Source organism: Saccopteryx leptura, chromosome 1, assembly GCF_036850995.1.
Source record: "Saccopteryx leptura isolate mSacLep1 chromosome 1, mSacLep1_pri_phased_curated, whole genome shotgun sequence".
In the NCBI taxonomy this organism is placed as follows: domain Eukaryota; kingdom Metazoa; phylum Chordata; class Mammalia; order Chiroptera; family Emballonuridae; genus Saccopteryx; species Saccopteryx leptura.
Window position 1 is genome coordinate 58,843,344 of NC_089503.1, and position 22,271 is coordinate 58,865,614.

General features: G+C 48.3%; 2 protein-coding genes across 5 annotated transcripts in view; both read left to right on the top strand.

Moving 5' to 3' along the window:
- The window catches only part of MRPL48 (mitochondrial ribosomal protein L48), a 358,297-nt gene that overhangs the window by 139,370 nt on the left and 196,656 nt on the right, over positions 1-22,271 (top strand). The gene's annotated exons all lie outside the window — the stretch shown is intronic.
- On the top strand, positions 439-21,902 carry PLEKHB1 (pleckstrin homology domain containing B1). Of its 4 annotated transcripts, none has more exons than XM_066368362.1 (8): positions 439-516; positions 2,927-3,002; positions 4,100-4,252; positions 4,832-4,934; positions 6,014-6,053; positions 9,915-10,019; positions 19,912-20,011; positions 20,583-21,902. In XM_066368362.1, the coding sequence occupies exons 1-8, from the start codon at positions 499-501 to the stop codon at positions 20,717-20,719; spliced, it is 732 nt and encodes a 243-aa protein (XP_066224459.1). In that variant the 5' UTR covers positions 439-498; the 3' UTR covers positions 20,720-21,902. The 4 variants fall into 4 exon arrangements, with proteins under 4 accessions (XP_066224459.1, XP_066224467.1, XP_066224442.1 ...); XM_066368345.1 differs by lacking the exon at positions 439-516 and adding an exon at positions 1,561-1,715; XM_066368370.1 differs by lacking the exon at positions 9,915-10,019.

The following is a 22,271-nucleotide window of genomic DNA, read 5'->3' on the forward strand; positions in this document are numbered from 1 at the left end:
GTGGAGAACAATATGGCTTGGGAGAGCTGGTAACTGGGGCTGCACGGAGGGGATGAACTCAGTGGCTAATAGGATCGATCGGCCATGGAGAATCCTTTAGCACAGCACGCACTGCTAGAGGGGCCGGAGCGGGAGTGCCGGGTGGCTTGAGGTCAGGATTACAGAAGCCCATAGAGCAAGAGAAAGAAGCTTAAAGGGCTTGGCTGTGCAACCAGGATTGGGGTAATGGCAATGTCCTGCCCTGACAACCTCTGAATGATGGAAGACTTGTTTGTTATCCAGCGAACTGGAGGTCTGAGGCTGAGATCAGTCAGGGAGGTTGGGGAAAGGACTAAAAAGAGATGACTTTGTATAGGATCAGGGTATCCTCCACCCTAGCCTCCCCCTTCTGGATCCCACTTGGTAGCACCTTCCTGATCCCCTTATCGCTAAGGCGCTCAGGGAAATGCCCCCCTGCAGGAGCCTTCTGGGAAATGCTGCCCTGGCCGCCCAGGAACCATGAGCCCTGCAGCCCCGGTAAGGAGGAAGTCTCTGGGATAAGAGGAAGGGCCTATGGCAGGGTGGGTGTCCTTTTCAAATAGGGTATCGGACAAGGAGGCTTTCAAGCCCTGACAGGCCCTGCTCTCTGAATGACAGCCTGGTATTGCTTGTAGGTGGGGGGTTTGTGGCTGAGCTATTCAAGGGTATGATCCTGGACGGGTGGACTGAGGTGACAGATATAGAAACAGCCTTCTTTCTCCAGTTGGTTCCCCTTCAATCTGTTTTTTACTGTCCTAGAGATACCTTTCCAATCCACAAATTAGATCACCTAACTTCCCATTTTGAAAACCCCAACCCTAAGCTCCAGTTGCTATGTCCTAACATCCAAGCTTTGAGCCTATTGTCCAATGCCTTCATGTTATACCTTGCAACCCCTGCAGCTTCATCACCTACTAGTCCCCATGCCTTCCCCACCCTGCGCTCTACTTTCCAAACACACTGAAATACTGGACACTCTTTCAAACTTCCTTTATCAGTGTATATATAATTCTCAGGTTTCCTACTCTGCCTTCAAGACCCTTTGTGGCCTCAGGGAAACCTTTCAGAACATCTTGGGCAAAGTCAGACTCTTCTTTCCTCTGTTTTAGTTGTGTGTTCATGTTGTCTCCCTAACCAGACTGGAAACTGGGTAAGGAATGAGGAAGGACTTGTCGATACTTTTTTGTGCCCTTTGCTAGTGCCCAGTGTCGTGCAGGTATAATTGAGTATTGAGAAAACATGGCCAGACTAGGAGCCTGGTTTCTTCTTGCAACTTTACTTTTTATTTTCCCCTAGAAAATGAGTTCAAGATTCTTAGGAAAAGTACTTCATGATAAATAAGTGAACAAATGTTTTAACAGCAAAATAAAATAGCAGGTGCAGCCTCTCACCTGTGCTCCGGATCAGGACAGGGATATCACCCAGGGGCGGTTGCGTACTGCAAATTCTAGAGCTGCAGACTACAAGTCCCAGAAGGCCTTATGACGGCTCATCTCTTCATGCTCCGCCCCCTCACAAGGGGTGAGGCGGGGCCGAAGGGCGGGGCCCGGGGGCAGAGAGTCCTGGGGCGCAGTCTGGGGAGTGAAATGCCCCAGGCACTCTGGAGCGCACAAAGCGCGCAGGCGCAGCGGGTTGGGTGGCAGCAGCATCAAGTAGCGGCCGATTTGCCAGCAGCATCCTGCAACAGGTGTAGACAGGTGGGTGAATCAAGGGGAAGCTGGAGAGGGAATTTGCACCTGGCCCTCTTGTCTTACCTGTGTCGGGGCTTAGAGGTGGGAGGGAGCGGCAGGAGAAGCAAAGACGAGGCCTGGCCTTTCAGCCCAGGTGTGCCAGCCCATACTACGCAGCAAGTGGGGGAGGGGCAGAGGCACCTGCTCGCAGGTAGGTCGCCCTCAGGAACAGAGTGCACCTAGATTCCAATTCAAGCTTCATCACATACATGAACAAGTCAATGCATCTATTGCTCAGTGTGTGCATCTTAAAATTGGAGTAAGTATCCTACCCACCTAAAGAGCCACAATGGGGACAAGGTAAGGTAGTATAGTGTGTGCTGCACATGTAATCAGCTGGGAATTTTTAAAGACTATCAGTACTTGCTTTCCACCCCCAGACATTCTGATTTAGTTTTTAATAGAGATTACCTGGGCATCAAGAGTTTTAAAAGCTGTTCTTGGTCTGATGGTTAGAAGCTAAGACTACTGGGAGTGAATCCTTGGCTTCACTGCTTACTAATCAAGCAGATCTGCACAAGTGACTGGACCTCTGCAAGCCCCTGGGATTAACAAGGATTGTTGTGACTCTTCAGTGAGTTAATAGATGAAAGAAAGCACTGAGAAGTGTACCTGGCATAGTGCTCACTCAGTCAGTCCTAGCTGTTGTTGAACCATTATTTTATAAACAGCTTTATAAATGGCTCAGGTGGGGTTCAAATGTGAGGGAGGCTTTTATTATTGTGACGGTCCCTCATTTATTGCCATAATTCTAATATTTTGTGCTGCCAGCATTTCAGAATTCCAGGGTTTCTAAAATTTTATGAGTTCCTCATTCCAGCCTCTACCTGCCTCACGGACACACTTCTACAGATCTAGAAAGAGAAGCCAGGAACAAGGGACTTGGCCAGGGTTATGGAGCTGAGATTGGAATCCAGGCTTCTGACCCCACCCCCACCCCAGCACAGTGCTGACCCCACAGGACAGTGCTGCCATTATCTGCCTGGAGCAGAGAATGAGGAAGAGATAGGCAGGCTTGCCTTGTTTACTTACCTTACCTTAAATGTTTCCTTGGTGGTGCTCCGTGCCCCCCCCCCCCCCCCCGCACCGTCCCCAGGAGGACAGGGATGAGGTTTCTCTCCTCAGAGCGGCTCTGGAATTGCTGATGAGCTCTGTGTGTCCTGTGGCTCCTCTGACAGGTCCCGCCTGACTCCATCCTGGAAAGTCCTTTTGAAGAAATGGCCCTGGTGAGGGGCGGCTGGCTGTGGAGACAGAGTGAGTGACCCTGGGCCAAGTTCATGTCTGTTCAGTACCTTGTCCAAGGAGTGAGAAAAGTGGCTTATTGGGCCTGTCACAGTAGACTCTTCTTCCAAAAAACAGGCCCTTTTTACCTTTTCATCCTTTGTCCATGCTTTTCCCTGTGCCTGGGATGTCCTTCCTACTCCTGACTACTTGGTAAACATCTACTTATTCTTCAAGGCCCAGGTCACATGTCTGCTTCTGTGAGGAGTCGTTTCTGACTTTTCCTCTAACCCCCATCCCAGCCCCTGCTGTAACACCAGACTGGATTAGAGGCTCACTTCTCTGATCCCCACTGCCTCATTCACATATCTGCTACAGCATCGCCTTCCCTATAACTGTCTTTACCTGTGGGTCTCACTCCCCGAAGGTCGCAGACTGTGAAATCTTCAAAGACAGGAACTGTTTTTTTCTTGTTTTTTGTTTGTTTGTTTTTTTATTTTTTTCTTTCCAGGAAATGGGTTTGATCCTTTGTGTGTTCACACCACCCCAGGGCTGGCCACATAACAAGGCTCAGAACAAAATGAAGAATGCCTCTGCTTTGGAACCATAAGGCTCTAAGAAGCTTTCTTATGTCTTTGCCCTTTCTGTTAAGATTTCTAATCGCAAAATGTCTGAAGCTAGGACCCAGCTTCCAGAGTCATAATCTTAACATGAGCTCTCCTGGGCTAGGAGCCCCCTATTCCCCTCCATGACCTATTCTCAGTTCATTCAGTTCAGCAAACACTGAGCCAAGGTCCAGCTGTGGACCCCAGTCTGGTGGAAGAGGCAGACACTACATAAATGACCATCACACATGTCAGAAATAAGAGCTGAGATGGAGGCTCAGGGTAGGGAGAGGTCTTTGCCCTTGACGAGACCTGGGGCTTTGCCTTGGAAGCCCTCAAAGGAGAAATTATGTCATTTATTTATTATTCAAAACATTTATGGAGCCCCTACTATGTGTTAGGTCATTTCAGGGGATAGACAAGGAAGGGTGGTTATAACATTGGGGGGAGGGGGAGATGGGGTGTCTCAGAGCTCATCCTGGGATGATCACAGAGCCTTCCTGGTGGGTCTGGAATATCTCACAGGCTCTATTCTTCGGCGCTGGAAACGGAACTGGTTTGCCCTGTGGATGGATGGGACCCTGGGCTACTACCACGACGAGACTGCACAGGACGAGGAAGACCGTGTGCTTATCCGTTTCAATGTTCGCAACATAAAGATCGGCCAAGAGTGCCACGGTGAGAAGCCCTTTCCTCTCTGGCACTGTGACTTTGGGAATGGCCCTCCCATTGTGTCTGTCTGAGAACCCTGCATTGGAAGCCTTTTTACACCTTACAGAGGGCTTCTACAGGCCTCTATCAATTCCCATTCATGTGGGTATAAATTAAGAAGTCAGATCCTTATTGAATTCCTACCCTGTGCTATGCTGGGGTCACAGAGGTGAGTCAGATGCAGTTCTTACCCTCCACGTGCTAGTAACTGGATAAAAATGAAAGGAAATAAAGGAGACCAGATAAGTGACTGGCCCAGAGTCACACAGCAAATCTTCTCAACAAGACTCAGGCTACAGTTATAACAGGGTTGTTGAAAGTTCGATGTACCTAACTAGGAAGCAGGCAATGTGGAAGGTCTGTAAGCCTCTAAGGAGTAGAGCAGAATCCCAAAGAACGTATGTGGGATCAGAGGAGATGGGCAATGGCCAATAAACAGAACCCAGAGAAGTCGGTTCCTAGTCTTGTTCCTGGTTCACTGGGGGGACTGGGGGCCTGCGCCTCATTATCTGTGGGGAAACTCCTTATCTGTGTGTCTGCCTTTAGACGTGCAGCCCCCAGAGGGCCGGAGCCGCGACGGCCTGCTGACTGTGACTCTGCGGGAGGGCTATCGCTTGCACCTGTGTGCGGACACCCAGGATGATGCCATGTGAGTCGCTCCCAGGAGAGGATGGGGTGGCATCTTGGGGAATATGATCAGATGCCCCCTCTTCATTGGGCCTTCTGGTTCTCTGAGCTTAGGAAGAGGGGACAGAGAGCCCAGTTAGGTTGGTGGAGGCTGAAAGGGTGGATTTGATGGCTCCTGGTGACTGGTAAGGCACCTAGTAAACTCACATGGTCTGTGATGACCTCAGGAGTCCTGGGGGAGGAGAGGCACATCTGCCTCCAGGGCATGGACCCTGAGCATTCAGTCAGGTATTTGGCTGCCTCTGAGGTGAGCCCTCACTTAGGGGTGAACAAAGGAACAGAGCCCTGTGGCATCCTCAGAGGGCCCTCCTTCTGAGAAGATGTCCTGGTGGGTGACTGATCTGAGGGGTAGACCCTCACTTGCCAAACAGAGACAGCCCACCAGATCACTGGGGCACCCCCATGTCAGACTCAGACCCGCTGTTAGACGGGGCATGTCTTTGTGAGGCACGGCTGCTCACTCACATTCTTTCCTCTCCTACCTTCTGGCAGAGGGTCAGTTGACCTTTGCATTGTAGGAGTGAATGAGATGGGTGTGTGGGAGTGGGAGAAGCTGAGCTCTGAGTAGACAAAGCACAGAGCTGCCTTGTCCACCCCAGACAGGTGCCATGGCAACCAACAAAAGCCCTATTGTCCTGTGTCCACTGGGCCTTTCCAAGGCTCTGGGGTCAGAGCATTGGGGAACTGTTTGTAGGTTTTGGGTGTGGAGGGGGCTGCAGCTAGAGAACCAGTTAGACATGTCAGAATCCAAAGGCCCCTGAGAGACCCTCTGTCAAGGCCCACCTGTTTATTTTCTAGATAAGGAAACTGGACCTTCTAAAGTATAAAAACTATGGGCTAAGAATGAATTACAAGGTTCCAGCTCAAATGAGGGCTTGGTCCATGTGAATGAGGCAGGGGAGAGGGTCATCTGTATAATTGAAAGATCTCCCTTTTTACAAGAGTCTGGGGCTAGAGGCTGGGTGAAGGAGTTAAATTTAAAACGTAGGGGCCCATCCCACTTCTCCCAAACTCCCATCTCACGGTGGGGTTTCTTTGCAGAGCATGGAAGACAGCACTGCTGGAGGCGAATTCCACCCCGGTGAGTCCCCATTCCCTCCTCTCCTCCCCAACCCTCCCTACCTGCCATGGAATCATGGGTGATTCAGACTCGGTCTCCACAAGCCAGGAGTTCTCAATTTCTGTATATGTGAGTGAATAGACTTGTGCAGACTTAGATGCCCTGAGTCCCAAGTAGAAAAGGACAGAAGCCAGACCTCTGGTACTTGGAAGAGGGAGAGAGAGGCCTCCAAGAATGGGATGGTGTGTGAGCTGGGGGGAAGGAACTGTCTTTTATCGAGCAACTATTACATGCCAGGTGTGGTACAGGTGCTGTGCAATTCCAACTATTCCTCATGACAGTCCTGTGAGGTTGGCATTATTGTTCCCTCTCCGCAAACGAGAAGACTGAGCTTCATTCATACATACAACAACAAATATTTACTGACTTCCTACTATATGCCAGCATTGTGCCAAAGGCCAGGGATCAGAGGTGAACTAAAGAGATGTGGGCCCTGCCCTCCTGGACTCAGCCTAGTGGAAAGCCAGACATGAAGTAATTAATTACAGTTTTTTATTCCATTGCAATGGTGGTCACTGTTGTGACGGAGATTTGCAGTGTGCATTTAGTGTGACCACCTTGGTGGTCTGATTCAGGTGGGAGTTCAGACAGGCTTAAAATGAGACCTGAAGTATAAACAAATGGACTGGGTGAAAGGGTTGGGGTGGGCAGTTCCCAGGCAGAGGGAACTGCATGTGCAAAGGTCCCGAGAAGGGTTAAGCTTATGGCAAGCTGAAGAACAAAAGGCAGGCTGGGTGGCTGTGCGAGAAAGTATGAGGGCAGTGGGGAAGGGGGGTTGGAGGGCCCAGGCGTTAAGGGCTGTGTTAAGGATGTCGGTTTCTCCTAAGGGCAACAGGAAGTCATGGAAAGTTTTTAGGCAGGGCGATAGCATGAACAGCGCAACCTAGATTTTTATATATATATTTTAATGAGAAAGAGAGAGAGAGAGAGGAACACAGGAAGGGAGAGAAATGAGAAGAATCAACTCATAGTTGCGGCACTTTTAGTTGTTCATTGCTTCTCATATGTGCCTTGACCAGGGTAGAGGGAGGATACAGCTGAGCCAGTGATCCCTTGCTCAAGCCAGCAACCTTGGCTTCAAACCAGTGACCAAGGGATCATGTTGATGATCCTGTACTCAAGCTGGTGAGCCAGCACTCAAGCCAGATAAGCCCATGCTCAAACTGGGACCTCAGGGTTTCAAACCTGGAATTTCAGTATCCCAGGTCAATGTCTATCCACTGTGCCACCATCAAGCGCCAGATTTGTATTTTAAAAAAAATTTTTTAGTGAAAGAGAGAGGGAGGGAGAGAGGGACAGACAGACAGAAAGGATAGAGATGAGAAACATAAACTCTTTGTTGCATCACCTTAGTTGTTCATTGATTGCTTCTCATATACTCTTGGCTAGGGGGCTTCAGCAGAGCCAGTGACCCTTTGCTCAAACCAGCAGTCTTGGGCTCAAGCCAGAAACCTCAGGCTTTAAGCCAGCGACCTTTGGGCTCAAGCCAGCGACCATGGGGTCACGTCTATGATCCCATGCTCAAGCCAGCGACCCCACGCTCAAACTGGTGACCAAGTACTCAAACTGTTGAGCCTGTGCTCAAGTTGGTGACTTCAGGGCTTCAAATCTGGGTCCCCAACATCCCAGGCCGATGCTTTATCCACTGTGCCACTGCCTGGTCAGGCCCAGATTTGTATTTTTAGGAAGGTAGTCTGGTTGGTAGGTAGGAAATGGATTGTAGAAGGTAAAAGTGGATGCTGGAGACCAGTTAGAAGGTTGTAACAATGTTCGGGTGACCAGCTGGCAGTCTGGACTAAGGCCTTGCTGGCAAAGACAAGCTGATGAGGATAAGTCATGTTTAGGAGATAGAGCCAAAAATCTTAGTGACGAATGGAAGTGTGTGTGTGTGTTTTGTTTTGTTTTTTTCATTTTTCTGAAGCTGGAAACAGGGAGAGACAGTCAGACAGACTCCCGCATGCGCCCAACCGGGATCCACCCAGCACGCCCACCAGGGGGCGACGCTCTGCCCACCAGGGGGTGATGCTCTGCCCCTCCGGGGCGTCGCCATATTGCGACCAGAGCCACTCTAGCACCTGAGGCAGAGGCCACAGAGCCATCCCCAGCGCCCGGGCCATCTTTGCTCCAATGGAGCCTTGGCTGCGGGAGGGGAAGAGAGAGACAGAGAGGAAAGCGCGGTGGAGGGGTGGAGAAGCAAATGGGCGCTTCTCCTGTGTGCCCTGGCCGGGAATCGAACCTGGGTCCTCCGCACGCTAGGCCGATGCTCTACCGCTGAGCCAACCAGCCAGGGCCGGAAGTCTGTGTTTGAGGAGCTACTCAAAGCCCCCAGCTCAAGGGTGGCTGAACTTGACCTTGACCCCCATTTATCTGTCTCCAGATTTTGTGTTTGCTCCTTCTATCTGTGGTACAGTGGAGCCTTACTCATCTAGGGAGAAAATCTGCTGGGAAATAGCAGAGAAAACTGGGATTCATTTAGAAACCCCGAGGCATACATCTGCTGAGGGCCAGGCACAGTGGTGAGCTCCTGACATCGGTTACATCATTTAATCTTCCAACAACTCTGGAAGGGGTTGATGTTTTTAGTCCTATTTTATACATAGGAGGCTGAGGTTCAGAGGAGGAGTGATTTGTCCAAAGTCTCATAGTTTGAAATCAGTGAAAAAACCTGTATTGGAAACTTGTCAGTGTAAGATATTGAGAGAAGCTGTATGAGCAGAGGTGGAAGGTGACAGGTACATGTGTGTGTGTGCACAGGTGGGAGTCTGGCCTGGCTGGAAGGTCATGTGTGGAGGGAAAGAAATGGGAAAGATGACCTCTGAGTCACAAGATGACCTTGAAGTCCAGTTAAGGGAACTGACTTTATCTTGACGGTTCTTGGGAGCAGTAAAGTTCATTAAGGGTCAGACTTTGGGGAGCAGACTCAGGTTTGTGGCTGAAGGCTGGATTACAGGAAGCTAGTAGTGAGGAGACTGGGGCAGTGCTCAGCAGGTTGGAGGGACCCCCATTGGGCTAAACTGTCTCTGAGCTCAAAACCCCCTTATTCAGGGCAAATCAGTCCCACCCAAGAGAGGCGGAAAGAAGAAGGTGAGGGCTGACCGTTCTGCACTCTGTGACTCTATGAAGCTGTTTTGTCCTGTCTCTTCCTGTCCACCTTCCTGCTGCTCTGCTTACCATAACTCTCTGCTCTGACCCTCGACTCCACCCCCACTGCTCCACACACACACATCCCTCTGGTCCCAGAGTTTGCTCGAGCGGGGTGTGTTTGTGCCTTTGTGTCTTTTTACCAGTGCTGGCCTGTCTCTTGAGTGTTCATGCCTGGTGTGTGGGCTTCTCTCTGTCTTGCACCCCCTAGGAGTGACCTGCGCTTTGTCACTTCACATCCTGCAGGTTTATTATACCTAACTCTGGGTGGAGGCTCTAGGAGGAGCCTCTGACCCCAGCTGTTCCAGGGAACACAGGGCTGGGGCTCCGCCAGGGATAAGGCGGGGGGCCAGGGAAGGAGGCAGATGTCTGGGGGTCAGATCTGAGCTGTCTGTCCTTCCTGGAGACTGGGAGCCTCAGCAGCCTGAAACAGGTGAAGGTGGGCTAATTCTGGAGAGATGCTACTGATCCTTCTTCTCTGAGTAACTTTAGCAAAATCACCACCCCCCTCCTAGACTCCCCCCATTACCATGGGCTGAGGAGGAAGAAGACACCCCCAGCCCCTGCCCAGCTGGCAGAGGGCTCTGGTAGGGCCTGTTAAGAAATGTGAGTCTCTCCAGATGTAGAGGGCCTCTGACACCTCCCTCCCTCCCCCTTCTTGGGTTTCTGTGGCTTGAGCAGGCCCCAGCTGGAGCCACCGTCCCTCCCAGAAGCCGCCGGCTTTGCCCCAAGGTCAGGTGTGTGACCAGCTCGTGGAGCCCCTGTAAGGTTGAGAGGCGAATCTGGGTAAGTGCTGACTTAGCCCTCCCTGCCTCCATTCTGGCCACCAGGATGTGCCTCCAAAACTGGGCCTGGTCATATCCCTTCCCTGCTCACAAACATTCCACAGCTCCCCATCACCCATGGGACACCAACCACAGCCCTGCTTTCAGGGCCCTCGGGATCTGGCCTGGGCCAGGCTCATCCACCACAGGCCCTTCGTCCCCAGTGCTCCAGCCGCTTTGCTGTACTCTCTGTTCTAGCTACTCCAGACCTTTTCCCTCTTCTCAGCTTTTGCACAGGCTGTTCTCTCTGCTGTGGAAACTCTTAGTTTGCATATTCATGTAACAAACTGATGCTTATCCTTTAAGACAGGTGTCCCCAAACTACAGCCCACAGGGGCCGCATGCAGCCCCCTGAGGCCATTTATCAGCCCCACCACACTTCCGGAAGGGGCACCTCTTTCATTGGTGGTCAGTGAGAGGAGCACTGTATGTGGTGGCCCTCCAACGGTCTGAGGGACAGTGAACTGGCCCTCTGTGTAAAAAGTTTGGGGACCCCTGCCAAGGGTCGGGAACCTATGGCTTGCTAGCCAGATGTGGCTCTTTTGATGGCTGCATCTGGCTCGCAGACAAATCTTTAATACAAAAATAATGTTAAAAATATAAAACACTCTCATGTATGACAAGCCATTCATTTCCTACTGCTCATGTTCATGGTTGCGGGTGGCTGAAGCCAATCACAGCTGTCCTCTGGGACAACACCAAATTTTTATTGAATAATGCGTAATGTACATGGGTCATTGTATGACTCTCATGGAATTACATTTTAAAATATGTGGTGTTCATGGCTCTCTCAGCCAAAAAGGTTCCCTACCCCTGCTTTAAGACCTACCTCAAAGGCTGCCACCTCTTCAGGGAGGACTTCCTAGACCTCCAGGCATCACCACTCCCTCCCATCACCCGCTGCACTAATATTTAGTATTGTCTTTGTTATGCCTGGCTTCAAATCTGTTTATTTCTGTCCGTTCTCCCCTGAGAACTGGAACTTCCTCCAAGGCAAGGACCAGGTCTGATCAGCTCTGCCCCTGTGGATCCTGGCACACTGCTAGGTATAGACCAGGAGGTCAGTGGCCACTTAGTGATGGGGACAGTCTGTTTTGACCCTCCCCATTCCTGGTGCATGAGGCCAGGCACAAGTAGGCCTCAGGCAATGTCCGGTGAATGAGCAAACAAGTAAAGGAATAAAGGGAGGGAGGAAGATGTGAAAAACCTGTTATGGCATCAATATTGCATATTATTGTTTAGTTTCTCTCTGTCTCCCTGCCTACACCTCAGTGTTTCTGGAAAGCAGGATTTGGGGATAAATCCTCTCTCTGTCCCCAGTGCTCTGCCTGGGCACAGTAGGGGCTTGCCTTATAGTACCTGTGGAATTATAGTCAACAGTGATGCTCAATGTAGTGTGTATTAGAATTGTTTAAGGACTTACAAAAATACAAACATTCGGCCTGACCTGTGATGGTGCAGTGGATAAAGTGTTAACCTGGAATGATGAGGTCACCAGTTCGAAACCCTGGGCTTGCCCTATCAAGGCACATACAAGAAGCAACTACTACAAGTTGATGCTTCCCACTCCTCCCCCCTTCTCTCTCCCTCTCTTCTCTCTCTAAAATCAAAAATAAAATCTTAAAAACAATACAAATATTCAGATCCTACCTCTGGATGCTCTAATTTCATAGGTTTGGCTTTGGAAATCTGTGGTTTAAAATTTTCTCCTGGTGGTTCTGATGTGCAAGAACCACTGAGCCAGAAGTACTAGGACCACTTAGTTGCTTAGACATGGCTCTGCTGGATTCTCACTGTGCCTTCGGAGTGGGCAGTGTAGGAGACTGTTCCAATTTAAAGATGAGAAAACTGAAGCTCTGAGAGGTCATAACTCTACTAGGGTCACATAATTCATCAGTCACAGGGCTGGGACTTCCAGCCCAGCATTCTGGGGCATCTCCCATGCCCAAACTATGATTCAAGTTTGTTTATAGTGGGGATTCCAAAAAATAACATGTAAAAGATTGTAACCTTTGCCCTGGCTGGATAGCTGGTTGGTTAGAGCATCATCTGGGAGAGCGCAGATTGCCAGTTCGATCCCCAGACAGGGCACATACAGGAACAGATTGATGTTTCTGTCTCTCTCTCTCTCTCCCCCTTCCTCTCTCTCTAAAATCAATTAAATAAATACTTAAGAAAATAAATAAATAAAAGACTGTAAACCTTTAATATCTTATAAGTATACAACAGCTTTTCTGAGGGATCTATGTGCATGTGACTTCCTGACTCACATGGCCCCGTCCCCACTCACAAAAGGGGCTGCCTATGGAGAGGGAGAGGACCAGGAATCAAGCCCTAGGTTCTGTCCATGAGGTCTCTGGGGATCCCTTGCCCCGTTGCCAGGTGACTTACATGACTTTACCTCTGGACCTCCCAGGCTTAGAGGTGGAAACAGGTGTGCCATAGGGACATGAAGTGGTGTTTTTCATTCTCTCCAGGGCCTGACAGGGCCCCTGGCTCCCTGTGCAGCTTCAGATGTGTACATTCTGGACCTCATCTTCCCTACCTGTAAAATTGGGGATTTGAGTGCTTAGATCTCTCTAGTCTCTTCTAGGCTTGGAGCTCAGATCCTGGCCACTCCTACCATAAATCCCTATTGGATTACCCTTGGGGAAGGTGCACAGTGAGGGAAGTCACTTGAGACCGAGTTTTGTTTTTCTGAGCCTCTTTCCTTGCCTTGGGACTGGTCATTGTCCCTAACTTGAAACTGTACTTAGAGTTGGGTGACCTAAGGTTTTATTTTTTTGGGGGGAGGGTGAGAGGGACAGAGACAGACAGACAGGAAGGGAGAGAGAAGTGAAGCATAAATTCTTTGTTGCAGTACCTTAGTTGTTCATTGATTGCTTTCTCATATGTGCCTTGACTGGGGAGCTCCAGCTGAGCTAGTGACCTGTTGTTCAAGCCAGCAACCTTGGGCTCAAGCCAGTGACCATAGGATCATATCTATGACCCCGTGCTCAAGCCAGTGACCCTGTGTTCAAGCTGGTGATCCCACACTTAAGCAGGATGAGCCTGTGCTCAAGCTAGCGACCTCAGGGTTTTGGACTGGGTCCTCAGCATCCCAGGCCAACTCCCTATCCACTGCACCACCACCTGGTCAGGCTGGGTGACTTTAGTTCATTTCTGGCCCTGTATTTGATTCTAGATAAATTCAATATTTAGGCACCTGCCATGCTCTTTCCAATCAGGCCTGGTTAGACCCAGTACCTGTCCTTTGTGGTGACAACGGGAGTGTCTCCAAGTCTGATGAGAGAGAGACACACTCACAGGGACACAAACAATGACAATACAGAGTGACTGGTGCTTTGCTATGATGAGGGAAGTCTAAGGGCAATAGATGCCCAGATAGGACCTCAATAGAACCTGAGGTTCGGGAAGAGTAGTATGTGAGTTGACTCTTAAAGACAAGTTAGGTAGTCAAATAAAAAAAGGTGAGAAAGGCATTATTCCATAAAAGGGAAATGGTATGGAGATTTGAAGTCACAGGGTGTGCTTGAGAACTCCCTTTCACAGCCAAACTTCTTGAAAGAGATGTTATGACATGTTGGTTCCATCCCTCACCTCCATCTTCAACTGCCTATAGTCTAGCTTCTTTCTCTAGTCACTCCTCTGAAAAGCATTTTTTCAAGGTCACCCAAGCTTCCAAGTTGATTAAACCAATGGCTTGTTCCCTTGGCACTGGGCAAGAGGATGGACATAAGAGCATATTTAGAAGATAAAGTCTTGAGATCTGGTGGCTGATATGATATGGAAGATGAGTGTGTGAAGACAAGGGACCAACATGATGTCTTGGTTTGAGTGTATGGTGGTGGTATGTAGTGAAAAGAATTTGGCTATGGCCAGTTAGCCCAGTTGGTCATCCAGAAATGACAAGGTTATAGGTTCAATCCCTGGTCAGGGAAAACATAGAAAGCAAACAATGAATGCAGGACTGGGTGGAACAACAAATTAATGCTTCTCTTTCTCCTCCCTCCTCTCTCCCTTCTTCTCTCTGTCTTAAAAAAAAAAAAAAAAAAAAAGCAGCCCTGATTGGATAGCTTGGTTGGTTACAGCATCGTCCAGAAGAGCAGCGATTGCCTGTTTGATCCCCGGTCAGGGCACATACAGGAGAAGCTTGATGTTTCTGTCTCTCTTCCCTGCCTATCTCAAAAAAATAAATAAATAAAAAGTACAGAAGAGCAGGTTTGGGGGAATGGAAGGATGATGAAATTACTTTGAGATGGGTGGTGTTTAAGACACCTGACATTCAAAGGGGAGTTGGCCCATTCCGGTGTGAAGCCCAGTTAGAAAGATATATAAGGTGGAAGGGGGTTAAGAAGGAGGAGCCAGGAGAGAAGGGGATCTTATCCCTCTCTCCTCTCTCTCCATGTCTACTCCCCTGTATGTAAAATGAGGGGCTTAGATTAGGAGTGTCCACTTTATTGAGCATATATTTTATTTTTGTTATTCACGAGACCCTGCTGATGACATAAATGACTCAGAGGCCTTGCATACAGGTAGCTCACTCTTGGGATACAGGCAGGAAAGGCCCAGAGGAAGAATGAGAATAGGAGGCACAAGCATAGCCCACAGAGAACTCAGGAAGAAAAGATTCTTTCCGAATTTAGAAGGGCTTCCTGGAGTGGGTGAGCTTTGCGTTAGGCTCTGAGGGGTTAGTTAAAACCCAATGGGTAGTCAAGTGGGCAGAGAGTGTATTCCTCCATCCCAGAGAGAACAATGAACGAAGCCTTCATCCCCAGCTCTGTTCTGTGGTAATGTGAAGATAATAATAAGGAACGGAGGAGGTAACGATGTGAATACCTCCCTCAGGAGGTACATGGTGATTGCTCAATAACACTTTATTTATTTATATTTATTGATCTTGAGAGAGAGAAACATTGATTTGTTGTTTTACTTATTTATGCATTTAGTGGTTGATTCTTATTTGTGCCCTGACTGGGGATATAACCCAAAACCTGGTGGTATTGGGATGACACTCTAGCCAACTGAGCAAACTGGCCAGGGCCTTATTGTTTGTTTGTTTTTTAAAGATTTTATTTGTTGATTTTACACAGAGAGGTGCAAGATAGAGAGGGGAAGAACAAGAAGTATCACCTCATAGTTGTTTCACTGTAGTTGTTCATTGATTATTTGTTGTATGTTCCTTGACTGGGCAAACCCAGGTTTTTGAAATGGTGACCTCAGCATTCCAGATCAATGCTCTATCCACTGCCCCACCATAGGCTAGGCCTTATTTTTTAAATAATTTCTTTTTCAATTACAGTTGACAAACATTATTATATTAGTTTCAGGTGTCCACCCCAATGATTAGACATTATGTAATTTACTAAGCGACCATCCCAATAAATCTTCAACCCATCTGACACCAAACATAGTTATTAAAATATTACTGACTATATTCCCTATGCTGTACTTTACATCCCCGTAACCATTCCTTAACAATTAATTTGTACTTCTTAATCCCTTCACCTTTTTCACCTACCTCCCAGTCTCCCTTTGGTAATTGTCTAAATGTTCTCTATATCTATGAGTCTGTTTTTGTCCTGCTTGTTTATTTTTTAGATTCAATTGTTGATATATATGTACTTATTGTCACTTTATTGTTCATATTTTTTCTTTTTTCTTTTCTTCTTCTTAAAGAAGATTCTTTAGCATTTCATATAATACTGGCTTGGTGGTGATGAACTCCTTTAGCTTTTTCTTGTCTGGGTAGCTCTTTATTTTTCCTCAATTCTAAATGATAACATGGCTGAATAGAATAATCTTGGTTGTAGATCCTTACTTTTCATCACTTTGAATATTTCTTGCCACTCCTTTTAGGACTGCAAAGTTTCTGTTGAGAAATCAGCTGATAGTCTTATGGGAACTCCCTTGTAGGTAAACTAACTGCTTTTCTTTAGCTACTTTTAAGATTCTCCCAGCACACATCTGCTTCTCTACCCCTCCCATCTTACTTCTTGTCTCTTTCTTTCTCTTCCCCTCCTGAAGTCATGGCTCCATTGGAGCGAGTTGGCCCTGGGTGCTGAGGATGGCTCCATGGTCTCCACCTCAGGTGCTAAGAAGAGCTCAGTTGCTGAGCAATGGAGCAATGCCCCAGATGGGCAGAGCACTGCCCCTTAGGGGACTGGCCGGGTGGATCCTGGTCGGGGCACATGCAGGAATCTGTCTTTCTGCCTCCTCTTCTCTCACTGAATTAAAAAAGAAAAAGATTTTGTCTTTAACCTTTTGCATTTTTTAAAATTTATTTTATTTTATTTTTTTACAGACAGAGAGAGAGTCAGAGAAAGGGATAGATAGGGACAGACAGACAGGAACAGAGAAAGATGAGAAGCATCAGTCATTAGTTTTTCATTGCGACACTTTAGTTGTTCATTGATTGCTTTCTCATATGTGCCTTGACCGTGGGGCTACAGCAGACCGAGTAACCCCTTGCTTGAGCCAGTGACTTTGGTTCCAAGCTGGTGAGCCTTGCTCAAACCAGATGAGCCCACGCTCAAGCTGGCGACCTCGGGGTCTTGAACCTGGGACCTCTGCATCCCAGTCCGATGCTCTATCCACTGCGCCACCACCTGGTCAGGCTAAAATTTATTTTTTAAAGATTTTATTCATTTTAGAGAGGAGAGATATAGATAGATAGATAGATAGATAGATAGATAGATAGATAGATTAGATAGATAGATTAGATAGGGGGAGGAACAGGAAGCATCAATTTCCATTATGTGCCTTGACCAGGCAAGCCCAGAGTTTCAAACCGGCAACCTCAGAGTTCCAGGTGGATGCTTTATCCACTGTGCCACCACAGGTCAGGCAACCATTTGCATTTTAATTATGACATATCTTGGTGTAGGTCCTGTTGGGTCCCCTCTGTTTCCTGGAGTTTTACATTTATTTTCTTCACCAAGTTAGGGACGTTTTCTGTCATTATGTTTTCCCATAGGTTTTCTTTAAAAAATTTTCCACTGAGTTGAGGGAGGGGGTAAGAGAGAGAGAAGCATCAACTCATTGTTTTACTTAATTGTTCCATTTGTTGCGTACTCATTGATTGCTGGCTGGGGGTTGAATCATGACCTGTGGGCCAAACCTGTGGCCTCTGGTGTGCCAGGTTGGTGCTTTATCCACTGATCCACCCAACTAGGGTCTCCCATAGGTTTTCAGTTTCTTGCTCTCTCTTCTCCTTCCAGCACCCCCATTATGCAAATATTGCTATGCTTGATGTTGTCCCAGAGGCTCCTTACACTATCCTATATATTTATTCTTTTTTCTCTTTGCTGTTCTGATTGGGTGTTTTTGCTTTGTTATATTACAAATTGCTGAGTTGATTCTCAGCTTCATCTACACTATTGTTGATTCCTTGTAATATATTCATTTTGGTAAATGTATTCTTCATTTCTGACTGGTTCTTTTTAATGCTTCCTATCTCTTTGTTGAAGTTCTCACTAAGTTCATCTACTCTTCCCCTAATTTCATTGAACATCCTTTAAATTTTTTTTTCTTTTTTTATTGAGCATGCACATAACCAGTATTTTGAACTCTGCATCTGGTAGATTGTTTCCTTTTTTTCTCTCTAGAGTTTTGTTCTACTCTTTCATTTGGGACATGTTTCTTTGTCTCATTTTGGCTGCTTCCTTGTGTTTATTTCCATGTATTAGGTGAAGCTGCTATATCTCCCAGGCTTGGTCGAGTGTCCTTATGTAGTGGGTGTCCTGCAGGGCCCAGTGGCACAGCCTCTCTGATCACTCAAGCTGGGCATTACAGGTGTGTCCCCTGTTTGCACTGTGTAGAACCTCCTGTTGTAGTTGAGCCTTGATTGCTGTTGGCATGTCAATGGGAGGGATTCACCCCAGGCTGATCAGTTGCAAGGACTGGCTGTGACCACCAACCACCATTGAGAATCAGTTATGCAGAGCCCCAGCCCACAGAGCAGGACTTACTTCAGCAGGGCTCTGGTGCCTGCTGAGTCTGTTCCTTGAGTCTCTCTCTTGTGGAGGTGGTTGGGTGGTGGTGCTTTAATGTGGTCTGAAGCTGTCCACTGAGTGCTCTGGCTCTGGGGCCTCCTGGGAGGTGCAGGCTAAAGTCAGCTGCCACCTATGTTCTGCCAGAGCCCACCCAGCATGAGCTACTACATAAAGTGATCTGCAGATGGCTTTTACTTGTGCTGGGCTTGGATTTGAGGCCAAGCTGTGAACCAAGGCCAGCTGCTGCTAGTATTGGGCTAAGGCCAGATGCTGCTTGTTTGAGAGATTTTAGGAAAATCTGAAGCATGAGCCAAGACAAGCCATTTGTATAGAAAAACCCCTGGAAACAGCTTGGGTGGGCCTGAAATTTAGTTGGGGTGTGACCTCAGGGAATCACAAGGGCAGGGCAAACTGTGTGAGCCAGGTTGATGGAGTGTCAGATATGGTGCCCACCAGCTGGCTCTGTAAGGGAAGGGCTCATCAAAGGAATAATGGCCTCTGCCTCCATTTCTGTCTGGAAGAAAGGTGATCCCAGCTTTTGCCTTGATGCTGGACAATTCTATTCCTCCCCAATGTTTCTAGTGCCTTTCAAGGTGCTGCCCTAGCACTGGAGCTGAAGAGTCTAAGTAAGTCCTTGCCTGAGTCTCCAGCAGCCCTCAGCCTCCCTCAGCCTCAATCCCTGCTGGTTTTTACAGCCAGAAGTTATAGGGACTTATCTTCCTGGCACTGGAATCCTCGCCTGTAGAGATGGGACCCCTTGCTCCTCAGGGGAAAACCTCTGCAGCTGAGATATCTTTCCAGATTTTTATCTGCCGCATGTGAGTGTGGAACCAGCCTTTTCTCCATCTCTGCCCCTCCTACCAGTCTCAATGTGGCTTCTTCTTTAATTCCCTGCTTGTAGTACTTTCATTCAGCCAGATTTCAGGTATTTCTGAATGATGGTTAGTCTGTAATTTAGTTTTTAAATTTTATTTATTGATTGATTTGAGACAGAGATAGAAAGAGAGAGAGAGAAACACTGATTTGTTGTTCCACTTTTTCCTGTATCATTGGTTGATTCTTGTATGTTTCCTGATTGGGGATCGAACCCACAACCTTGGCAGATTGGGGTGATGTTCTAACCATGTGAGCTTCCCAGTCAGGGATAGTTGTAATTTTGATGTGATTGTGGGAGGATGCCAGTACCGAGTACCTACACCACCATCTTGACCTGAAGTTCGATAATACTTTAGTTACTTCCTTTCCTTACTGGATCAACTCCCTTCCTTCCTCCCCAATCCTCTTTTATTTTTATTTAAAAATATTTATTTTACTGATTTGAGAGAGAGAAAGGGAGAGAGCGAGAGAGACAGTAACATCCATCCATTCCCATATGTGCCCCAACCAGGGATTGAACTGGCAACCTCTGTGCTTTGGGATGATGCTTCAACTAACTGAGCTATCCAGTCAGGGCATCCAACCCTCTTCTATTTCCTGGCGCTGGGGCTTGGCTAGGTCCTCCTTTCTGTGAGTAGGAGTGTAGACAAATCCATCAGGTTTCTCTAAATGGAACCATTGGAGAACTACTAGCAAATATTAAGACTATCTATGAAGGAAGTTGGAAGCCATGGATAATTTTCATTAGGGGAGTGCTAGATTGGAGGCTAAAGCAGGAAAATGGCATCACTGGGAGCTGGGTATAGGGGCAGAGCTTTAGAGGACAAGAGCCATGGACCCTGTGCTTTTCTCCTGAAGCTTGCTAGTCCCTGGAGACCCATTTCTAAACTTGGGGAAGCATCTCCATGGGCCCAGGAGGGGCTTGAGCTAGATGTTGTGGGTAGGGGACCAAACCTAGGCAGCTAACCCAGTAGTGCTCCCTAGGTGCGTGTCTACAGCCCATACCAGGACTACTATGAAGTGGTGTCCCCCAACGCACACGAGGCTACTTATGTTCGCAGCTACTACGGACCACCCTATGCAGGTAAATTTCCGACCCACTCCAACCCCTGTCTCAAGCTCATGGTCCATCAGGCTGGACCAGGCCCCACTTTTATAGTGACGACGATTTCCCCTCAGCAGGACCCTCCACAAGGCCCTCTCATTCTGAGACTTAAGACTCAGAATAGCTCTTGGATCAGAGCTCCTCCTCCCCATTCTAAAGCTGATCTCACCTCTATAGGCCACCTCTTTCTCAGGCCGCTCATCATCTGTTCCTAAGCTGGTAGTGACCCCTGGTGGCTAATGCAGGAACTGCTGCTGCCCCTCCCCCTCTCCAGGTGTGATCTGGAGGTTCTTGAAAGATCCCAGGGTTTCCTCGCCTTTCTTCCCTAGCCCACGGTTCCAGAACGTCTGTAGCAGATCTAAGACCTGGAAGCCGTGGGGACGGGACGCACTTCCTTCCAACTTTTAGGTTTCAGAGTCTCTGACTGACGAACAGGACAATGGGCTCAACGCCTTACCTTGGGTTGGGCTGGAGTCTAGTGGGAGGAGCGGAGCGAAGATTGCTCAGTTCCCTCCTCTGAATTTCCCACTCTCACCGGCTTTCTCCACAGGCCCCGGCGTAACCCACGTGGTAGTGCGGGAAGATCCCTGCTACAGCGCAGGCGCCCCGCTGGCCATGGGCATGCTTGCAGGAGCCGCCACCGGCGCAGCACTCGGTTCTCTCATGTGGTCGCCCTGTTGGTTCTGAGCCGAGATTCAACGCTGAGTATGGACCCTGCGCATAGAACCGACCTCTTTTCCTCCTTCACCCCAACCTCTACCCCGAGCATTGTCCAACTTTTGCCTCTTCCTCTCCATTAACCATTCTGAGCTTGAATTATCCCTTCCCACTCCTCACCCTCATTCCCAACATCTGAGGACGCCATCATCCCAGACACAAACCTTAACTCAAAATCCTTTTATCTACTGCCAGACACCTCAGAAATCTGTTACAGACACAGATGGGTATGTTTTCCCCAAACACACCAGGACACAGAAAACACAACTCATGTGGCTTCAAGTTCTGCAGGTGCTAGAGACACAGGAGTCAGGTTTTCCTCAGGTGGTTCCCAGCCTGTGGGTAACACAGGACTAAACACCTGAGAAGGCAGATTTCTCAGTCCTTTGACAGTATGAGGGCAGAGTGAGGAAAGTAGGCTAGAAGTACGGTTGTTGGCAAGAGTGTAGAGCCATTGACCATTATGGCATACCAAAGAAATTAAAGAGGCATTTAATTGCACTGGGGTGGAGGCAGAGGCCAGATCTTTTTGTCCCTCCAGGTTAAGAAGCTTGATGGGTAAGGGGGAGATGTGATTTTTTTTTTGGGGGGGGGAGTTCATTATGAATATATTGCCTGTTTTGTTAACAGATACATACCCAAACCCAACACTACATTTAGTCACATCCTTTCCACTACCAGCTTACTGAGTCCCCTGTTCCTTCAGTGATCAGAAAGTACCTGTTTCCCATGTCTGGGTCCCCTTGCTTGGGGATGGGGTCCAGGTGAGATCTGTTTGGAACCTCCAGCCCTAGGACAGTACCTCCATCAGGAAATGCATTTCTGCTCCCCAGAAGCTTGGCCCTCTGCCCATAGCTGCGGCTATCACCATGGCTTTGTGTCTCCTCCTTCACTCTGGGGGAAGACGGCAGTGTTCACTTCTGGGGCCTGATCAACCTTTGTCAGCCCAGAAAGCCCCACATGTGCCTCCCTGCAGGCGGCCCAGCAGTCTCCCCATTTGGTCCCCTTCCAGTCACCTCCCCCAGCTTATCCCAATCACCACAGAAATGTGAACACCCGGGCCTAGTAGTCAGAGTAGCTTACTGAAGTTCCCCTGTAGATAGGGGCTCTAGTGGTCCTGCTGCAGAGACTAATAAAGGTGTGGTTGGCTCTAGCCTTGGCTCTGGCTTTATTTGTTCTCTCTGGGTCCTGTCTCCCTACGCCATCTCCATGACTCCAGCTCCTTACTTCTCTGGTATAGTGAGAAGTGTGGAGTCTGGTGTCAGGTAAACTGGTGATAGCATGTTAGTTGAACAATTTGAGGCAAATCACTTAACCTTTCTGAATCTTGCTTTTCCCCACCCATAAGGTAGCAGGTTGAAGTTGGCCATCCCTGAAGGCTCAAGAGAGGCTGTTTTAAGGGTCTCTGTCATCTAAGATAATGAATGAGTCTGCTTCCTGGGAGTGATGTGGTGTTGGGGTCTTTCCCAGTATGTTCCCATCCTTCAGCTAAGTTAGTGAGTTGGTCTCAGAGACCAGGTGG